Raw genomic sequence first — 18,937 nt, 5'->3', positions numbered from 1 at the left:
AGCAACTATGTCAGCATTTTAGGCCTGCTCCTGGGTAGACCATTGTTTAGGGGCAGTGATCTATTTTGCAGTAATGGAAAACCTGGCAAATCCCGAAACAAGAAAACAAAATGATCACGTCCGCTCAGGGCAGAAGCGTTAGTTTCTACTCCATCAAACAGCCTTTATCTGGAGCAATTGTGTGTTGAAAAGGAGAAACGCTGTAATTGCGAAGTTCACTAGGCATATGACCCATAGAGATTCCCTGAATCGGAGAAACTTGAACATTACAGATCACCCAACTTTTCTTTCCCTGCAGAAGTAGGAGTGGTGGTGGAAAAATGGGAGAGAACTAGCCTTCCTGAGGAGAGTTGCATCATCCAGGTTCTCATCTCCTCAGCAGATGCCAAGACCATCCCCTCGACTTCCTTTTACCACAGAGGGCATCCCTCTGCCAGTGAATTGAGGACGTCGAGGTATCCGTTAGGGGTGGCAGGTCCCCCAACTTACTATCTGTAGGGGTTGCCTGCAGTGTCACTTGACAAAGGCAGTTGAGGTCAGATCCCTGGCCATGGGTTTGTTCCTATACCTGTATGGATACAAGCCTTTCTGCTGTAATAGAAGTATTTTCAACTTGGCTGTTGAAATTGAAGATCTCAGAGTACATAAGGCTACTTTGCGCTTGTTCTTCCATGATTTTCTCGTCACATAACTTCTAGCATCTGCTTCTTTCCAGCTTGCCAGTAGTGTACACAATATTTGTTGAGGAGAAAAGTATGATTGTTCTGATCACTTGTATGGGTGATGAGATCTTTCCTTCATGATCGCCGAAGTTTCTTCTAACTCTTAACACTTTGATTATGATTGCTTTCTGCATGACCATTGTTCTTCTCGTGCTCGGTCGCACTACTCGATTGATCGTTGTTTCCCATGGGATTACTGTGTACAGAAATCGGTAAATACATGGTTGGTAACCATAATAGGGAATCATACAATCGGGAACTTCATGATTGGAATCCACGCAATCTGGAACCACAGCAATCGGAACTTACACGCATTCTTCAGGCGATAGATACCTTTGAGGTGCCAGGAAACTTTTACACTTGTACCCTGTTACTTCCCAGCACTAACAGAATGGAAATCTCTCAAGGCGATACTTTTTGACACGCCGAAACTGTTCCACTACCTGAGCTTTCCAAACTCGGAAACTGGTCCATGACATGGGGTCTTCCCATGCCCCATGATCGAGATTGGTACAGGTGACTTCGTAAGTCCAACTTCAGCATTCATACAATAATCAAAGTGTCACATTTCATACAAGAATCAAAGTGCCACATTTTGGTTGCATGATTTTTGGCAATGATCCTCCCCAACCAAATAGAGGCACTCCCATGATGTGGCTATGAGGCAACTGCAGCTCCTGAATCATGAGAGGCAGAAGCAGTTCATTCATCGAAGAAGACCAGCCGACACTCATTCGTGACCTTGGTTCTTTGCAGGGAATTTTCCTGTTGTGTTCTTGGACTGGCTGGCAAGTGTCTTTAGGGGAAGAAGGATTCTTTAAGGAAACTTTGAGAAGGCTATGTCATCAAAGACATACGGGAAGTTTAGTCGATGGGAGTCGCGCACTTGTGACTCCTACCACTTCTCTCCCTGTGGTAGGGACAGTTCAGTACCAAGAACATTCCACTCGGGAAGGTATCCTAGTGCGTTCTCTCCTCATTTACATGGTTAGAAAATACAAACCAGGAATGTGTCCATCCCCGAGTAGGTGTTTAGTATTGGTGCACAGTACATATGTTCACGCACCTGTACCTGTGCTTCGATCTTACGAGAACGAGCACATGCACTGCCAGTAAGAATGAAGGGCTCTTCCCCTTTCCTGGACATTTGATCTCTCTCTCTCTCTCTCTCTCTCTCTCTCTCTCTCTCTCTCTCTCTCTCTCTCTCTCTCTCTCTCTGCGCGTGTGTGTGTGTGTGTGAAGCAGTGCTTGCCAATACTTTTCCTAATGCTTTTAAGTTCAACCCAAACAGAAGGATGAAGTCTTTGAAGCACATGACGACTGATTGTGTCGAGTCTCACTAGACATTGATTCCTCTGCATAGTTTCATGGGAGGAGAAGTGCTGTATCAAAAATCAACCCCCGGGATGAGTTTTCGGTATGCGACCTAACATGAGCAGTATGGGTCAGAATGCCGGCAGTCGCATTGTCCCTCTCCTGCCTTGGGGAATTCCTAAGATACTTTGATAACACCATCACCCCTGTCCATCAATTCATTGATTACACCACTAATAAGGATCCGATGAAAACCTTGGGCACTGTACCACATTATTCTCGGGCCTGCTGCCATGGAGGCTGCTTCCAGGATCAATATAAGCAGTTTTAGTGTACACTTCTCCTCGACCTGGAACATTACATTCCCAAGACACAGAAGAAGTACAGTATTCATTTTAGTCTTTTCAAAGATCTTCCTAACACTGCAGTCAGCTTAGTAGTTGTCCTCTGGGTCTAAAAGGAACACAATGGATAGGAATGCACTCAAAGTTTTCCTGACGGTTCTGCAGGTCTTTACAGCCAACTTTCCTAGTGAAGTTGATCGGGGCCCAATGACTGACCTTCTTCCTGTTCAAGAGGAAGATGGCAAGTACCGTATGGTCTTCCATCAAGAAGAAGACTTCTCGCTCCATGAACCGGAAGGATATGTACATCTTGGTACCTGCCCTTCGGTCTGACAGAAGTATTTCCTCCTTGTCCTGAAGGCTTTGGTTATCAGTTCAAAGCCAGCTTTAGACTTTATTGTCTACAATGTCCAAGTTCACTTTTCTGGTACCTACTAGATAAATTCCTCTCTTGTTTTCTTGAAAACCTTCTTGAATCTCCCTCCAGGAGGCAATGTTCGATGACCTAGACAGTTAACCTCTATTTGCCAAGCTCTGAGTATTCAAATGGTAATCTAGCTGCATGGCCAGGCAGAAGATAGCAGACCAGAATATGGTAATAATACATTGCACATTTGTATCGCCAAAGATATTGAAGCAGTGCAGTAGCTCCTGCAAGACCAAGAACTTCTGCTTTATCTTCTGAGACTTTCCTCGTCATTGAAGAACTTGTTCTACACGCGGTCCCACACCAGCGATTGCTCTAGGGTTGTTGGAAGCATCATTGGTAGGCATCTAGCTTTTTCCCTACTTTATGGTTCCAGTGGAATAGGGAACACGAGAGGATATGGCTTGGTGGCTGATTGACAATGTCTTTCCTGGGGATCCTGCCTTTCACAGACAAATCCAAAGAGGCCGGGGAATACCTTGAGTACCTGAACACCGCAGGGACTTGGTTCTTAAAAGTAAACATTTGCTTTCAACTTGTTTTTAGAGGTAAATATCTGCTTTCAACCTACTGGAAGACTAAGCAAGGCTTGTGGTATTTTCCGAAGTGTTTGATATGTCACTTGGTAGCATTGAAGAAGACCGTTCTAAACTTTCGTCTATATGCAAAGGGTATGGCTTCACAAGACCCTTTACGATTGGCCAAGCAGGTACACACCTGGGCCGACATGATAGAGCTGTACGCAATATCAAATCCAACAAGAGGAATGTTCTATCAGACGCATTCAATCATCTGGGGCATGGAGGAAGGTCAGTGGCCCCTCACATTTTGTGCATGGCAGAAAGGCATCTAGCACTATGGGTGTTAACAGAGAAGGAACCATTTGCTTCCGTATTGATCTAGAACTTCCAGTATACTGTCATCCAGTTTTAGAACATGTTCCAGTAAGCTGCTCTCAAGTTCCAGGGATGTTGACAGTATTTGTCACTTTTCAATAAACTGTAAACTTCTAAATGCCTTAGCCTTTCCTCACTTTACTGGTTTACCGATTATTCCAATAGTCCTTGGATAATATCGGTTTCAGGATACCCTGATGATTCCCGAGTGCCGCGTGTTGCATGGCATTCGTATTAATTGATGCTCCTCAAAGTAATCTACCTAAATCTTTTCAGTCAAAATCCTACTGTAATCTTTCCAGGATATGCTAAGTCCCTCTATGCAACAACAATTCGTAAAGAACCTCCAATCACTTACATTTATACTAAATGCTACCACTCCTATTTGCCTAGGATCCTTTCCTTCACCGAGATATACCTTACAAACCCTGGTCAGTCACTCTCAAAATTACTATTGTACTTTGGCACCATAGAAGGGATACATGATGTTCATCAGAATGAGCTTATAGTCATGCTATTTACAACATTAGTTCTCTGAAGTTTAATATCAGGTTGATATTCCTACTGTCAGTTAGCTTACATTGTTTTTTTTGGGGTCATTTTACTCTCAAGATAACTACCATCTAAGTACACACCAGTAGTTACTGATATTTAACCCTTTTACCCTCAGGCTATTTGGAACTTTCCAACCCTTAACCCCCAGGGGTTATTTTTTTCAAGCACATTTTGCAGTATATATTTTTCTTAAATTGCTCTAACAGCCTTAATTTTTGTCAGAGATAGGTCAGGTTGGTCTCATTCTCTTGGAAAATGCCTGAAGTTTCTCAAAAAATTATCAAAAATATGCAAAAAGAAAAAAAAAAAAAATGTAAATAGCAGTGTTTTGCAAGGACGTACCTTTACGTCCATGGGGGTAAAGGGATGAGTTTTGTCAAATGTCCCAGTACGTCCTTTGGGGGTAAAAGGGTTAAAAAGAAATACTTTTGTAGGACTTTGAAGTTAAATTGACTTAAATTCTAAATTGTAAAAAAAAAAATATTTGTTGTATTTTCTCTGCTAAAAATAGTCAATTAAAAAACTGGATAACTAATTTTATAGTTTAAATGTTTCATTAAATGATTATAATCTGTATTTTAAGAGATCTATAATCAATAGTATTGTAATTTTTACTAAATGACATTATAGAATATTTGGAAAATTAAGGTTTTATTAGTCGCTAGTAGTCTGTCAGAGTTTTCCTTAAACAGTATTGTATTAATGCAATAATTATTAATAACTTCATCATGTATTTTCAAATAATTTAACCCTTTTACCCCCAGGCTATTTGGAAATTTCCAACCCTTAACCCCCAGGGGGTTATTTTTTCCCAGCACATTTTGCAGTATATTTTTTTTAAATTGCTCTAACAGCCTCAATTTTTGTTATAGAGAGGTCAGGTTGGTCTCATTCTCTTGGAAAATGCCTGAATTTTCTAAAAAAAATTATAAAAAATATGAAAAAAAATGTCTTTATAGTATTTTTTTGCAAGGACGTACCGGTACGTCCATGGGGGAAAAGGGATGGCTTTTGTGAAACATACCAGTACGTCCTTTGGGGGTAAAAGGGTTAATGCAATAATTATTAATAACATCATGTATTTTCAAATAATTTAAAAGTATTACAGAATAGTAATGTCTGTTCCCAATTTGGTAAATATTATTAGCATTGATAGATAGGAATAGAAAAAAAAAATTTCTTCTTATTGTTTGTCTTTACTGCAGAACACACAAATAAAATCACTGTATAGCAATCACAGGTAATCATATTAAATTTAAAAGTTGGAGGCATGAAATTCTTTTTTATTTACAGTATTCTATCGTTAACTTTCATTTTTTTAGGATATTGCAAACATGAAATATTAACAGGAAAATTACAAAATGATGAAGAAAAGTTCTCTCAAATGTACCTCTCGTACTTGGCTATTGGCTTGTAACAATAATATATATATAATGATATGCTTAGCAAATTATAGGCCTAATATACCTTAAACTGAAAAGGCACTTTGAGCTGTACGAAAGAGTAATGATCATTGTTGCATTTTCCACATCAAAAACCCCTATGAAACTTTTAGGAAAAATACAATATTTATAAAGTGCATACACAATTTGCTTTAGTGACTTACGTTGGTGGTAGACGAGTGGATAATTTGTGCCGTTTAGTTACCGACTCAATGTATGGTATCAATACTGACCAGATCTACAGACTTATGCAATAAATCAGTAACTGAAGTTGTTTTATATTATATTTAGTTTAGATGTTGAATTTTGAACCTAATTTTTAAAATATATTGTTGATTTTCATATTGTATACAAATTATACTATTACATATCACAGCACCTTAAAATATGTCCATTTATATATTAGATGTAGTTGGAATAACCATTATAATTCTTATTATTCTTTTAAGTTGGTGAAAAATTACTTTAATAGCTTACATTTACAACTGTATTCATAATGCCAAAGTAGTGAAGGTACATTTCAGAGAACCTTATTAACGGTTCATTAATCAGCCAATGTACAACGTTACCGTGCATCTCACGTGCATCTCCCCCGCTTGATTTATTAAAAGTATATGCTTTGATCAATGTACATAAGTTAGTTATCAAATTTATGTAGTACTAAAATGAGACCAGATCTTCCATTGGACAAATAAGTTAGTGAAGAATTACAATTTTGACGTCCTTAAATAATCCCGTAGCTACATTTTTTATATGAAGCTTTTCTTTTGTAGACGTGTCTCGTAATTATACAAAATTAAATAGGACCACATGATTACAAACCTATGTAACAAAATTAAATACAGTATTCAACATTCTACCAAACTAATCTACATCTATTTTCCGAAGTATTACATATGGTAGGCACTGATTTCTAGGTATGTGATGAACGGAAATTAAAATACACGCACACTTATGAGGTTTGGACGTGTAGAGTACTCACATACAGGATAACAATGTTCAAATTACAATATCTACACAATGTACAGTAATTTACACATGCATTTAACCTAAACATTTACAACATTTATTGTAAAAATTCTGAAGTACAAGATAATACGTATTACTGTAGCACCAGCTCGACTACCAGTGTCTATCAAAAAGTACAAATTTGAAATGTATAACAGAATTAACAATTAAAGAAATCTATATTCACTGGTAATGATTCTCAAACGGTTCAACGAGTTCCATTTTAAAGTAATTATAAACTCGGAGTTGTAGTATTAATTCTGATTCTCAAACGGTTTGAAGTTTCATTTTAAAGTAATTATAGACTTGGAGTTGTAGTATTAATTCCAATTCTCAAATGGTTTAACGAATTCTATTTTAAAGTAATTATAGACTTGGAGTTGTAGTATTAATTCTGATTCTCAAACGGTTTAAAGTTTCATTTTAAAGTAATTATAGACTTGGAGTTGTAGTATTAATTCCAATTCTCAAATGGTTTAACGAATTCTATTTTAAAGTAATTATAGACTTGGAGTTGTAGTATTAATTCTGATTCTCAAACGGTTTGAAGTTTCATTTTAAAGTAATTATAGACTTGGAGTTGTAGTATTAATTCCAATTCTCAAATGGTTTAACGAATTCTATTTTAAAGTAATTATAGACTCGGAGTTGTAGCATTAATTCTGATTCTCAAACGGTTTAAAGTTTCATTTTAAAGTAATTATAGACTCGGAGTTGTAGCATTAATTCTGATTCTCAAACGGTTTAAAGTTTCATTTTAAAGTAATTATAAACTCGGAGTTGTAGTATTAATTCTGATTCTTAAACGGTTTAAAGTTTCATTTTAAAGTAATTATAAACTCGGAGTTGTAGTATTAATTCTGATTCTTAAACGGTTTAAAGAGTTCTATTTTAAAGTAATTATAAACTCGGAGTTGTAGCATTAATTCTGATTCTCAAACGGTTTAAAGAGTTCCATTTTAAAGTAATTATAGACTTGGAGTTGTAGCATTAATTCTGATTCTCAAACGGTTTAAAGTTTCATTTTAAAGTAATTATAGCCTCGGAGTTGTGGCATTAATTCTGATTCTCAAACGGTTTTATAAGTTTCATTTTAAAGTAATTACAGACTCGGAGTTATCGTATTAATTCTGATTCTCAAACGGTTTAAAGTTTCATTTCAAAGTAATTATAGCCTCGGAGTTGTGGCATTAATTCTGATTCTCAAACGGTTTTATAAGTTTCATTTTAAAGTAATTACAGACTCGGAGTTATCGTATTAATTCTGATTCTCAAACGGTTTAAAGTTTCATTTTAAAGTAATTATAGACTCGGAGTTGTAGTATTAATTCTGATTCTCAAATGGTTTAAAGTTTCATTTTAAAGTAATTATAGACTCGGAGTTGTAGCATTAATTCTGATTCTCAAACGGTTTAAAGAGTCCCATTTTAAAGTAATTATAGTCTCGGAGTTGTAGTATTAATTCTGATTCTCAAACGGTTTAGTTTCATTTTAAAAATGAAAGTAATTATAGACTCCGAGTTGTAGCATTAATTCTGATTCTCAAACGGTTTAAAGTTTCATTTTAGAGTAATTATAGACTCGGAGTTGAAGTGTTAATTCTGATTCTCGGGTGGTTTAAAAAGTTCCGTTTTAAAGTAATTATAAACTCGGAGTTGTAGCATTAATTCTGATTCTCAAACATTTTAAAGTAATTATAGACTTGGAGTTGTAGCATTAATTCTGATTCTCAAACGGTTTAAAGTTTCATTTTAAAGTAATTATAGACTCGGAGTTGTAGTATTGAGATAGCAAAATACCGACAAGTCACAGCAATATAGCAGATATGCTTTCTAGAGTATAAGAACATCTAAAGTACAAATCAATTTTGTTTCTTTAGTGTTTACCAATTCCCACTTTCAATTATTTTTTTTTACTAACTGCACTTATTTTCCCATCTTTTTAAAACTTTCACTTATAAAAGAAATGAATAATGTTATAATTATGCAGAAGCAATGCCTGGGAAAACCTCCCAAAAGGGCATCCGGAGTGGGATAATGCACTGGAGTTAAGTGTTTACCGTTAAAATATTTTTGTGTTAAATTTTTAAACGTACCACTATAGTCCATTTCTTTTAGCGATGCATATTTGCACCGACTCGCAGCGGTGCCCTTTTAGCTCGGAAAAGTTTCCGGATCGCTGATTGGTTGGACGAGATAATTCCAACCAATCAGCGATCAGGAAACTTTTCCGAGCTAAAAGGGCACCGCTGCGAGTCGGTGCAAATATGCATCGCTAAAAGAAATGGACTATAGGTACCAATTCAGATAATTTGCATTGTACAGTACTTTTGACTCCCGCTCTTTCTCGTATTTCATAAAAAAACTGAAAAACAACCTGCCATCTTCTGTGATTGGATATGCTTAACAATTTGATCTCAGCAATTTGGTTATACAACAGTTGAAATATAGTCACATTTAAAAAATGAATATCACACATCAGACAGCCTTTTACTGCTTATTGCTCTACAATAATTATTTCCAATTATACTAAAGAATGTGTGTTCCTTAGAACTGCATACGGGTAAAATTAATGGTCCTTTAAAAAGCCAAACATTGCACGAAGTACAATACAACGGCTTACGTATTGTACAGTAATGACTCAATACTGTTAACAGAATATTTGCAGCTGGAATTAGATATATTATGTTTCGCAGGCTTTCAGTGGCGCTTGTGGGCGGCTGCGGCGACTGCCGCTGCGAGCTTTGCATGTTCTTGTGCAACTTCCATCTTCTTCTGTTCACTTCCGGCAGCCACGTAAGAAAACACACACAATACTGCATAACAAATCTGATCAGCCTGTGGATGAAAAGGTAAGTGTTAGATATCATGATGTAGACATACAAAAACATTTTGGTAATTTTTTATAGAACTTTTACAGTAGAGTACTGTAATTTTATTAACAAAACACTTTAAGATGGCTGCTATTAGTAATCTAAAATATGTAACTATAAGTCTAATGAGATATCTAATGTGAGTTGCAACAGATTAGGTAGAAATGTTGGAACTTTACCTTTTTAAGTTATGGCACACATTCTAGTGTAATTATTTTTTAATTCAAAGTACTTAGTAAATTATTATTTCCATGAAACTCCCCTAATGTTCATGTGCTTCTCTTTTAAAGCTGTTTCAAATTTCCTGTTTTTCTTCCCTGTAAAATGCCTACTCCAATGAATTTTTGAGTTAGTATGGCTGTTGAAGTCGACTACAGTATATATAGGCATGGACATCCCATACTTCCTTAGTCATTTCAATTCACATGCCATACTTGTTTGCATAGAACAGTTGTTCTAACCTCAATTCAGATTTTTTTTATCTTGAGTTATTGTATTCATACATTTTCATTGTTTTCATCTGAAATTACTATGAATACCTGTGAGCATTGTTCTAGTGACTTTTTGAAGGTGAGCCGGGCAGTGAATTTTTTTTTTTCTAATTGTTTTAAGAAATTTTTATATATCAACAGTTTCTTTTTAAGATTTATGTTAATTGGTAGCTCATTGCTTTGATAGTTCAAAACGTAAAACTAACATTCAGTTGCTCCTACGTGAATACAAAATATCGTCCTTCAATAGTTGTATGACTTCAATAGAGCCGAAACGGCTGTTATAATTGGCCAAGGTTGTTTATAATTACTGACAGGTGAAGTGGAAGCACCGTCCACTTGTCAGTCAGGAAGACACACTGATTTTATTTTACTTTGACTGCAAGCAGTAGACACAGCAAGACAGTCTTGCTGGCTCTCAAATTTTGTCTGTTTATATATCTTGCTTTCTCTTTCTAGAATTTATTGAGAATTGGGCAAACATTCAGTTGTGCCTGGGTAAACCTTGATAAATTAAATAAAAAATACAAGGATATGCAGTTGTTTCATGGGTAAAGCCATAAGTGTGTGTGGCAGATATGTGTCGAACTCTGCAATTAATCTAATTATCTTTGGGCATTTCGTGTTGGGAGGATTGACTGTTTGGAGTCATTCTATCGCTACTTGAGGCTGCGTGACAATGATGACAATATAAACCTAATAAAGCACCTAATAAAGCTGATCTTCTTGGGCATCGCTGGGGGTGCTGTCTGTGGGTGAAGGCTTTTTTGCCAATGCCAGGACTTCTGTGGCTGCCCTTAGTGTCATCTTGACTCCTGCTTCACCTACGAAGGTGCTGAATGGTGGTGTTGTGTCTGCTACTTTGGAAGAGGCTTATGTACCATCTTTCTCCATGGGAGTGTTGTTGTTGATTTCTAAGACATCAGTCCTGAAGAAGCATGTCTGCTGTTTCACTTCCAGTTCTTCCTCCTCCTCAGCCTCGGCTTCTTTAGATTATTCTGACACTGCTACTTCGAGAAGTAGCAGTTCAGGAAAACCAGATGACTGGAGCCAGATAAGACTGTGATCAATCTTTCCCCTGCTTACATGAGACAAGGTTGTGGTGCAGAGAACCAATCCAGACTGAGATGGTAAAGGGTATAGGAGTTTACGTACTTGCTTTACTGGTGCTTGGTCTTGTAGGCAGCTAAGTTTCTGGGCAGAATAAAGGGCTGCCGATTCTGGAATCAAAGATCGGTTTCTTTGTTTAAGGGGCGACAAGACCTTCCCCGACATAAGGGATTGAAAATGTGATTCTTGGTTTTCTTGTGATCTATCTTTTAATTGGTCACCTTTTGATTATTTTTCCTTTGACTCCCAGGTTATACTAGAGACGCTTCCACTTGTTTGCATGGAAGGAAGCAAGATCACCGTCTTTCCCAGAGTAGCTAGTCCACGCATCGTTAATTTCTCGTGCTTATATGCGACTGGGAACAAGAATAACCGACCAGACCTCTCCAAGCGCTCTTATGAACACGGCGGTATCCCATTGCGTATTCGGAATTGACGATTAGGTCTTTCACACCCGGAGCATCCCAATCCTGTGCTTAGCGACACAAATCATACACTAAACTACACTGTGCTTCATCAGTCTTGGGACTCTGGTGTTCCAATAATAGTTTCGTTTACTGAAGGGGACGAATATTACTGATCGGGCCGTACATAACCCTTTTTAAGGTTTTTTCCATACTCATGATCTTGTCTGGTTGGGAAGGCCATGCCTCCAGAATTTTCAAAATCTTATTACTGTATCTTAAAATTATGAGTACATTCACTCTTTCGTTCACAGTCCAGATCATGCTTGCTCTTTGGAGAACTACCACCATCCAAGATGTTTGTTGAGGCCCCCTTAAAGATGGATGATGAGCGTGTGGTTTCAACACCCCAGTGATTCCCAACATGGTCCAGTACCAGCAGAAGTGGACAATCCCAAGATTGAGTGCATTTATGTTGAAATAAACTTGGAAGGCTATGGTGGCTTCTGTAACAGTCAGATGTAAGAAATTGACAAATGCTTTGGCACCTCTCAAGGATCTAAGTACCCCCTTGAGTTGCCATACACAGAATGGCTTGTGTGGCCTTGAATAGACCAATTTCTCATACCTCCAGGCCTCAGAATTTACTGCAGTTATGCTGGTCGTGTAAGATCCTGCCTTCCAGACACACACGCTTGACAAGGAAGATTCTACGTACAATACTTGAGAGGGGATGCAAGCCTATTTCTGCTTTTTGTTGATCCTGCAGTCTCTATTTTGATGGTGGGATTGCCCGTGGAAAGATTCAGACCAAAAAGCACAGTTTTTCTTCTGAGTTTGCTGACATGGAATCCTATTCCATGGCCAGCTTCCTGAACTGAGCAGAGGTCCAGTGCGGTTGCCTACTTTAACATTACTTGGGATTTATAATATACTGAGACCTTAGAGAAGTACAGAAAATTGGCTTTGTAAAGTGTGAGGGCAGTGACTTTTCTTTGCACACCAGCTAGCTACCAAAGGGCTACCCAAGTCCTGAGAATGTGGAGGGATGCTGTCGTTTCCTGATTCTCCAGACAAGTTGAACAGTGGAATACCATGGAGCTGGAGACTGTCACTTTCCTCAGAAGAACATAGAGGCAACAATGGAGAGGAGAAAAACTAGCCATGACTCTCATCTATCTTGTGGGTACTTTCGAGGGTAGCTACAGGAAGACCAGTTTCTGTGACGCCGACAAATCGGATTTGAAGAAATCTCCTCCGACAAGATTGGATTTGAAGAAATTTCCCACTCCCTTAAAGGCCTGATTAGGGCTTCCAGTTGTTTCTTCAAGAAAGATATGGATAGTGCTCCACTCTTTAGTCCCCAGCATGGACAGTGCAGGAAGGGTGGCACAGGTAAGAAAAGAGATATGGGACACTGAAGTCTCCAGTTCACTCTTCCAGGTACCACAAGTGAGGAAATGCCTGTCTTGACATTGAGCAAGGCGACAGACATTAAGCCAACAGTAGGTTATAGAAGTCCTATGGCCCTCCTTTGCTTGCACTTTTATGGTGGTCCGGAGTTTTCCCTCTGAAATTTCCGCAAGATTTGGCCATGGTGGTAGAAGGGAAAGCGTTGGATGAGAAGAATGCGCTTAAGTTCTCCAAGGTAGTGCTCTGGGGTTCTACAGTCAGATCTTCCCCAATCTCTCAATGCGGTTCCTAAAACTGCGTAAGGTCAGCCATTACTGAGAAAGACTTCATGCTTTTTTACAAATCCCCATCCTTCAGTCCTGCAGAGTATGTCCACTTCATCCTTCAAAGTCCTGGGCTTTGGACAGTCCACCTCACCCCAAGTGTTCACAGGAGTGTTTACTCCAGTCTCAGCTTGGCCCCACTCGAACAGGAAACTTTTGTTTAAGTATCTCGACTACTGCAGCAGTGTCCTTCTTTCATACCAAGAATAGGATGTCCTAGTAACATATTGCATAACAGAAAATATAGATGATGATGGTGGTGTTCCCCCAATAACTCTTCCATTGGAGTGTGAGAATTCTGGTGGTCAAGTCAGAAGATAATAGTGAAGCCTTGGGTCACTGAGAGCATCAAGATATGATACATGTATACTAGGGTGCATATCTGGGAACAAGCTCCCAACTTGAATTGCAATAGCCCATAGTTTTACATCCATTCTCTTTGGATTTAAGTTCTTATTCCTTGGACATTGAGGTGATTGGTGTTAAGAAAACAGATTGATGGTCCACCACAAATCTCAGTCTGTTGATAAACTTCTTTGGCAGACCCATTTCTTGAGGTGTTGCTTTAGTGTGGTTATCTAACACCCAAGAGACTTTATGCATTTAATGGTCTTCAAGGGTTTTGCTTCCATTGGGCGATTCATCCAACCTCTAGAAAAGACCTTCATTTTGTTTGGTTGGTTAATATGTTTTAATTTGAGATGGTTGCAGCTTGGTTAAAGCACTTAGTTTCAGATTGGCTAGTAGCAAAGCTGCAACATGAAATCTTCAACTAAAACACCTTATCCAACCAAACAAAATGTTTGCAAAAATAGGCCAAAGGATATGAAATTGACTGTACAACTGGTTGGCAATGAATTGGTCAGTGGCAGAACTTCAACCAAATATTTATCATACCCACCTCTGTTGTCACTTGAGTCTTCATATCAACCTGATCAGACCCGATACTGTCTGCAAGGGCTGCTTACATTGGATGGATGGTGATACTGAAACAGCTCTATATTACCTAATATAGGATGTGTTTCGGAGATTATCTTCAGTGAAATTACTTCACACGCTGGATTCTTCTCCCGAGTTGGGCTAATTTTCAATTCAAGGATGCAGCCTACACTGATCAGATTCACGGTTACAGTCCAGGGTGATTTACTGAAGAACCTTGAGTGGTGAAGTCTCAAAGTAAGGGTAACTTCTAGGTAGGTAGGATGCGAGTTGGTAATGAATTAGTGTTTAGGTGCTTACACAATTCATGAACCCATAAGAAGGTCATAGTATACAGTAGAATTTAATTAAATTGAGTGATAGACAAATTTAATAATGGATTCATGGTGCTGTTTCTTGCCAATGGATATAACTTGAATTAGTGATTTGGCTAATGTCTTGAGAAAACTGTTTACCTTTTAGATGTATACAGTTGGCGTTCCATTTTTCAAGCATTATACCATTACTTATATATTTATCTATACACTAATCAGTTTTCCATACGCAGTTACTGCACTGTCTTTTGTTGTCCATTAGAGACATTTTTTATATCTTCTTCTTCTTTGTCTACATCTTTTCCCAATCCTATGTGGGGTCGATGTTTCTGGTCAGCTTTCTCCATCTACCTATGTCCCACACCTCATCACCGGTTAATCGCTTTGATCGAAGGTCATCGTTGATACAGTCCACCCACCTTCGCTTTGGTCTCCCTCTCCATCTTGTTCCCTGTACCTCCATTTCCATCACTCCTCCCAATATATTGTTCATCTCCTCGTTTTGACAATCAAACAATTTTCTTTAGTTGAGATATGTAGCTTTTGTGGCCACTTTTCAAAAGTTGGATTCGAAGTGGTTGAAGTTTTTTTCCCCAACAATCTACACATCATATCTTAATTTCAAAGTTACCTTGATATGGATTACCATTTACAGTACATCACGAGTTTCCTGTTACAGCTGATGTTAAACTTTAAAGTATTCATTCAACCCAAAATAGAATGCCTTCCTGGCTTTTTGGCCTCCTTCCACCAATAAATCCTTTTTGGAAGAACAAACTCGTTTGGGCAAAAGCCATAAGATTCCGAAAGGAGAATATAGTCTCATAAAACTAATTTTCTGTATCCTACCTGTCTTTGAGAATATGTGTAGTCCCTCTCCCGCTTTCTCTCCCATTTAAAAAATATGACAATTTTCAATGACATTAAATAGATATTTGTGTTATTGAAGTATTTTGACCCTGAGGCTGTACACAGCAATAAATCACTTAGTCCTCTTTACCTTTGGTATTTTATATGGTAACAATTCTCACATTTTCCATAACCTAAGCTAATCTATTTTACACTTTTTTAGGTTTTATAATTCCACTCAAATAGTAGTTTATATTAAGCAATACCGATTTGTTAATTTTAGGGTAGGATAATTTTGATGTATCAAAAACTGTATAATAACATTAAGCTAATTAAATATTTCAAATTAAATATGTTAATTATATATTCCAAATTGATCAAATTATACATTTATGCTAATTATATATTCCAAATTGATCAAATTATAAATTATACTAATTATATATTTCAAATAAAACCATGCATATCTCAAAGAATAAAACAATATTTACACTCACCATGGCAGACTTGTATTTCCTTTGAATAACATGACGAGTTTTAGGATCTGTAATATAAGGATTAAAATCATATAAAAGCAGATGACAGAAAATCGACTCAAATAATACTGTACCACGATACCTGTGCTTTGTCCATATCCGTTGCTCACGCTAAAGTTACCGATGCCTTTAAGTAAATACATACACTAAAGCCTCATAAATTGAATAAATTGACGGGTAATTAAAGTTATTTCCCGGTACTGGTCACATAATATTTATTAATACCTTACTATCAGTGATAATGTGCACTGTAGTTTCAGTGTATACAGTAATTTCAGTGTCTGGTGTTTATGAAGGTTTCAGACTTTATTATTATTTTCTATTATACAACCCTAGTTGGAAAAGCAGGATGCTATAAGTCCAAGGGCCCCAACAGGGAAAATAGCCCAGTGAGGAAAGGAAACAAGGAATAAGAACAGTAACATTAAAATAAATTTCTCCTATATAAACTATAAAAATTTTAACAAAACAAGAGGAAGAGAAATTAAATAGAATAGTGTGCCAGAGTGTAACCTCAAACAAGAGAACTCTAACCCAAGACAGTGGAAGACCATGGTACAGAGGCTATGGTACTACCCAAGACTAGAGAACAATGGTTTAATTTTGGACTGTCCATCTAGAAAAGCTGCTTACCACTAAATTATAGTTTAAAATTTATTGCAGTGTTATTTGTTTTCTTAGGACAAAAAGTCAAATTGAATTACTGTACAGTACTATTAAATGTGAGTTTCAGGGTACCATAAAATATACACTGATACACCCACATTTTTTTAATATTTTTTTCCTACAAATATTAAATATTGTGCCATAAAGAGGGGAAAACTGTATTGAAATCTTTAATGGGAGCTTGTAGATGAATTTAACTTGATTAAAGATAGTCAATTTTTTTTATGATTTTTTTCTAATCTTGAAATTTTAGGTAAAATTTACTAAAAAAAAAAAAAAAAATGTTTAAGTAATCATCTTGAACTAAGTATATTCATCTACAATGAGTATCTCTATTAAGAGAATAAGACATCCAAATTATCACAAAGTAAAAAAATAGCAGACACATTTTCAACAAGTGAATGATGTGTTCTTGATACAAAACATTACCATATTACATGCAGATATAATTTTGTGCTGATGTCAAACTGACCAAGAATTTGCTAAAAAATTAAAATTAATCTTGGAGACCAAGAGAGAAAATATAATGCCTAAAATCAATTTCCTTTTTGAAATATCACATCAGTACTACCATTGTAGGGGAGGATCTTTCTCACGAGAAGGTGACAAGCATGTGAACAAGATGGATCAGGGAAGGTTATCTATATGTTATGACAGAAGCCACGGATGAGTTTTGTTGGTGAAATGTGTGGAGTAGAAATGAGTAGATTAGCCCCCTCCAACATGCCAAGCATAGATGAGCACCCTTAAACATTGTAAAGGTACGTTTGACTGAAACTAAAAAGATACTATGCTCGAGAAGAACCGATGATGTTGAAAGCTGAACTGCATGCTCTGACCAAAAGAGATTTTTCTAAAGCCACAATGATATTCTACTACAGAACTGAGAAATGTGGGATCAATGAAGTGACAAAATTATTTTGGCAGTGTAATGATGCACACTGTGTAGAATGATCATTTCCTCACAGATCTAAAAATATACAGTATAAGAAATGGGGAAGCAAACTGTGTTAGGGGCATCTCAACAGCTATGTCGTCGTATCAAAGTCCGATTGCTCCGGGTTTGATAATATGAATGCAAAGAGGAATTCGAGTTGAAAAACAAATTCTAAGTGATATGCCATGTGAACCTTGGATGAGATTCATAAAAGTTTAGGGAGTTTTAATAATAAAATTGATTATTTCTACACTTACCCAAGGGTCACGTATTCCCTCCGACCTCTCCACTGATTAGTGACTTAAAGAGGTTGCTAATTACGTATTGACTGCTTTGTAAATTGGAGTGGCTTCCGCACACTACTCTAGTTGCAATACAACACTGTATACTTGCAATAGTATAATAGGGGATGAGGCTATTGAAGTGAGGGGAAACGAAAGAAGAAATTGAAATTTTAAAATAGTGTTGATACTAAGCGAGCTTCGAGGCGTAAGCCATGTGAAGCCGAGGCAAATATGGAAGTCAATTTTATTGAAAATCCATTTCTTTAATACTTGAAGCAGAGGCTCTTGTGCAAATATCCATTCCTTATCAATGTTTCACCTGAGGATGAAATGCAGGATTGACCGATCCTAATCACACAAGAGGATCAGGAATAAGATTACCTTGTAGACATTCATTACAGACGCTGATAAATTATCAACATCCTTTAGGTTAATGATCACCAAAAAAGTAAAAAATAAAAGTCATGTTAATTAAAAAAAAAAACTATTTCATTAAAGCACAAGATCCCGGTTGCTTGGTTGCTACAGTTGGGAGATGAGGCAACCAGTAATCAAACCAGGTACAATTGGGAGATGAGGCAACCAGTAATCAAACCAGGTACAATTGGGAGATGAGGCAACCAGTAATCAAACCAGGTACAGTTGGGAGATGAGGCAACCAGTAATCAAACCAGGTACAATTGGGAGATGAGGCAACCAGTAATCAAACCAGGTACAATTGGGAGATGAGGCAACCAGTAATCAAACCAGGTACAATTGGGAGATGAGGCAACCAGTAATCAAACCAGGTACAATTGGGAGATGAGGCAACCAGTAATCAAACCAGGTACAGTTGGGAGATGAGGCAACCAGTAATCAAACCAGGTACAATTGGGAGATGAGGCAACCAGTAATCAAACCAGGTACAATTGGGAGATGAGGCAACCAGTAATCAAACCAGGTACAATTGGGAGATGAGGCAACCAGTAATCAAAGATAAAAATCCTGATTCACATGATATACTGGTTAGTTTTAGGGATGCATGCCGTCTCCTGATTGATTTCAGTGAAATTACCTGTTCCGAGAGTGGCGGAGAAAATAGGCCAAAGTTG

At 37.4% G+C, this 18,937-nt stretch overlaps 1 protein-coding gene and 1 long non-coding RNA gene across 8 annotated transcripts in view; one reads left to right on the top strand and one right to left on the bottom strand.

Moving 5' to 3' along the window:
* Window positions 1-18,937, top strand: part of LOC137636258 (uncharacterized) — a 62,626-nt gene that overhangs the window by 39,574 nt on the left and 4,115 nt on the right. The window contains exon 2 of the long non-coding RNA XR_011043009.1: window positions 9,404-9,559. This is a non-coding gene — a long non-coding RNA (uncharacterized lncRNA). The remainder of the gene's footprint in view (window positions 1-9,403; window positions 9,560-18,937) is intronic.
* Window positions 7,299-18,937, bottom strand: part of LOC137636256 (MAP kinase-activating death domain protein-like) — a 105,733-nt gene continuing 94,094 nt past the window's right edge. For 6 of the 7 annotated variants that reach the window (XM_068368689.1, XM_068368687.1, XM_068368688.1 and 3 more), the window contains 2 exons: window positions 15,921-15,967; window positions 7,299-9,545 (listed from right to left, as the gene is read on the bottom strand). In XM_068368689.1, the coding sequence (XP_068224790.1) occupies window positions 9,408-9,545; window positions 15,921-15,967 (185 nt within the window). In that variant the 3' untranslated portion in view covers window positions 7,299-9,407. The remainder of the gene's footprint in view (window positions 9,546-15,920; window positions 15,968-18,937) is intronic. The other variant, XM_068368692.1, reaches the window with a different exon arrangement.

This window comes from Palaemon carinicauda, unplaced genomic scaffold, assembly GCF_036898095.1.
Source record: "Palaemon carinicauda isolate YSFRI2023 unplaced genomic scaffold, ASM3689809v2 scaffold260, whole genome shotgun sequence".
Classification (NCBI taxonomy): Eukaryota; Metazoa; Arthropoda; class Malacostraca; order Decapoda; family Palaemonidae; genus Palaemon; species Palaemon carinicauda.
Note: the sequence above shows the minus strand (reverse complement) of the source record. Positions and strands in the feature narration are given on the sequence as shown.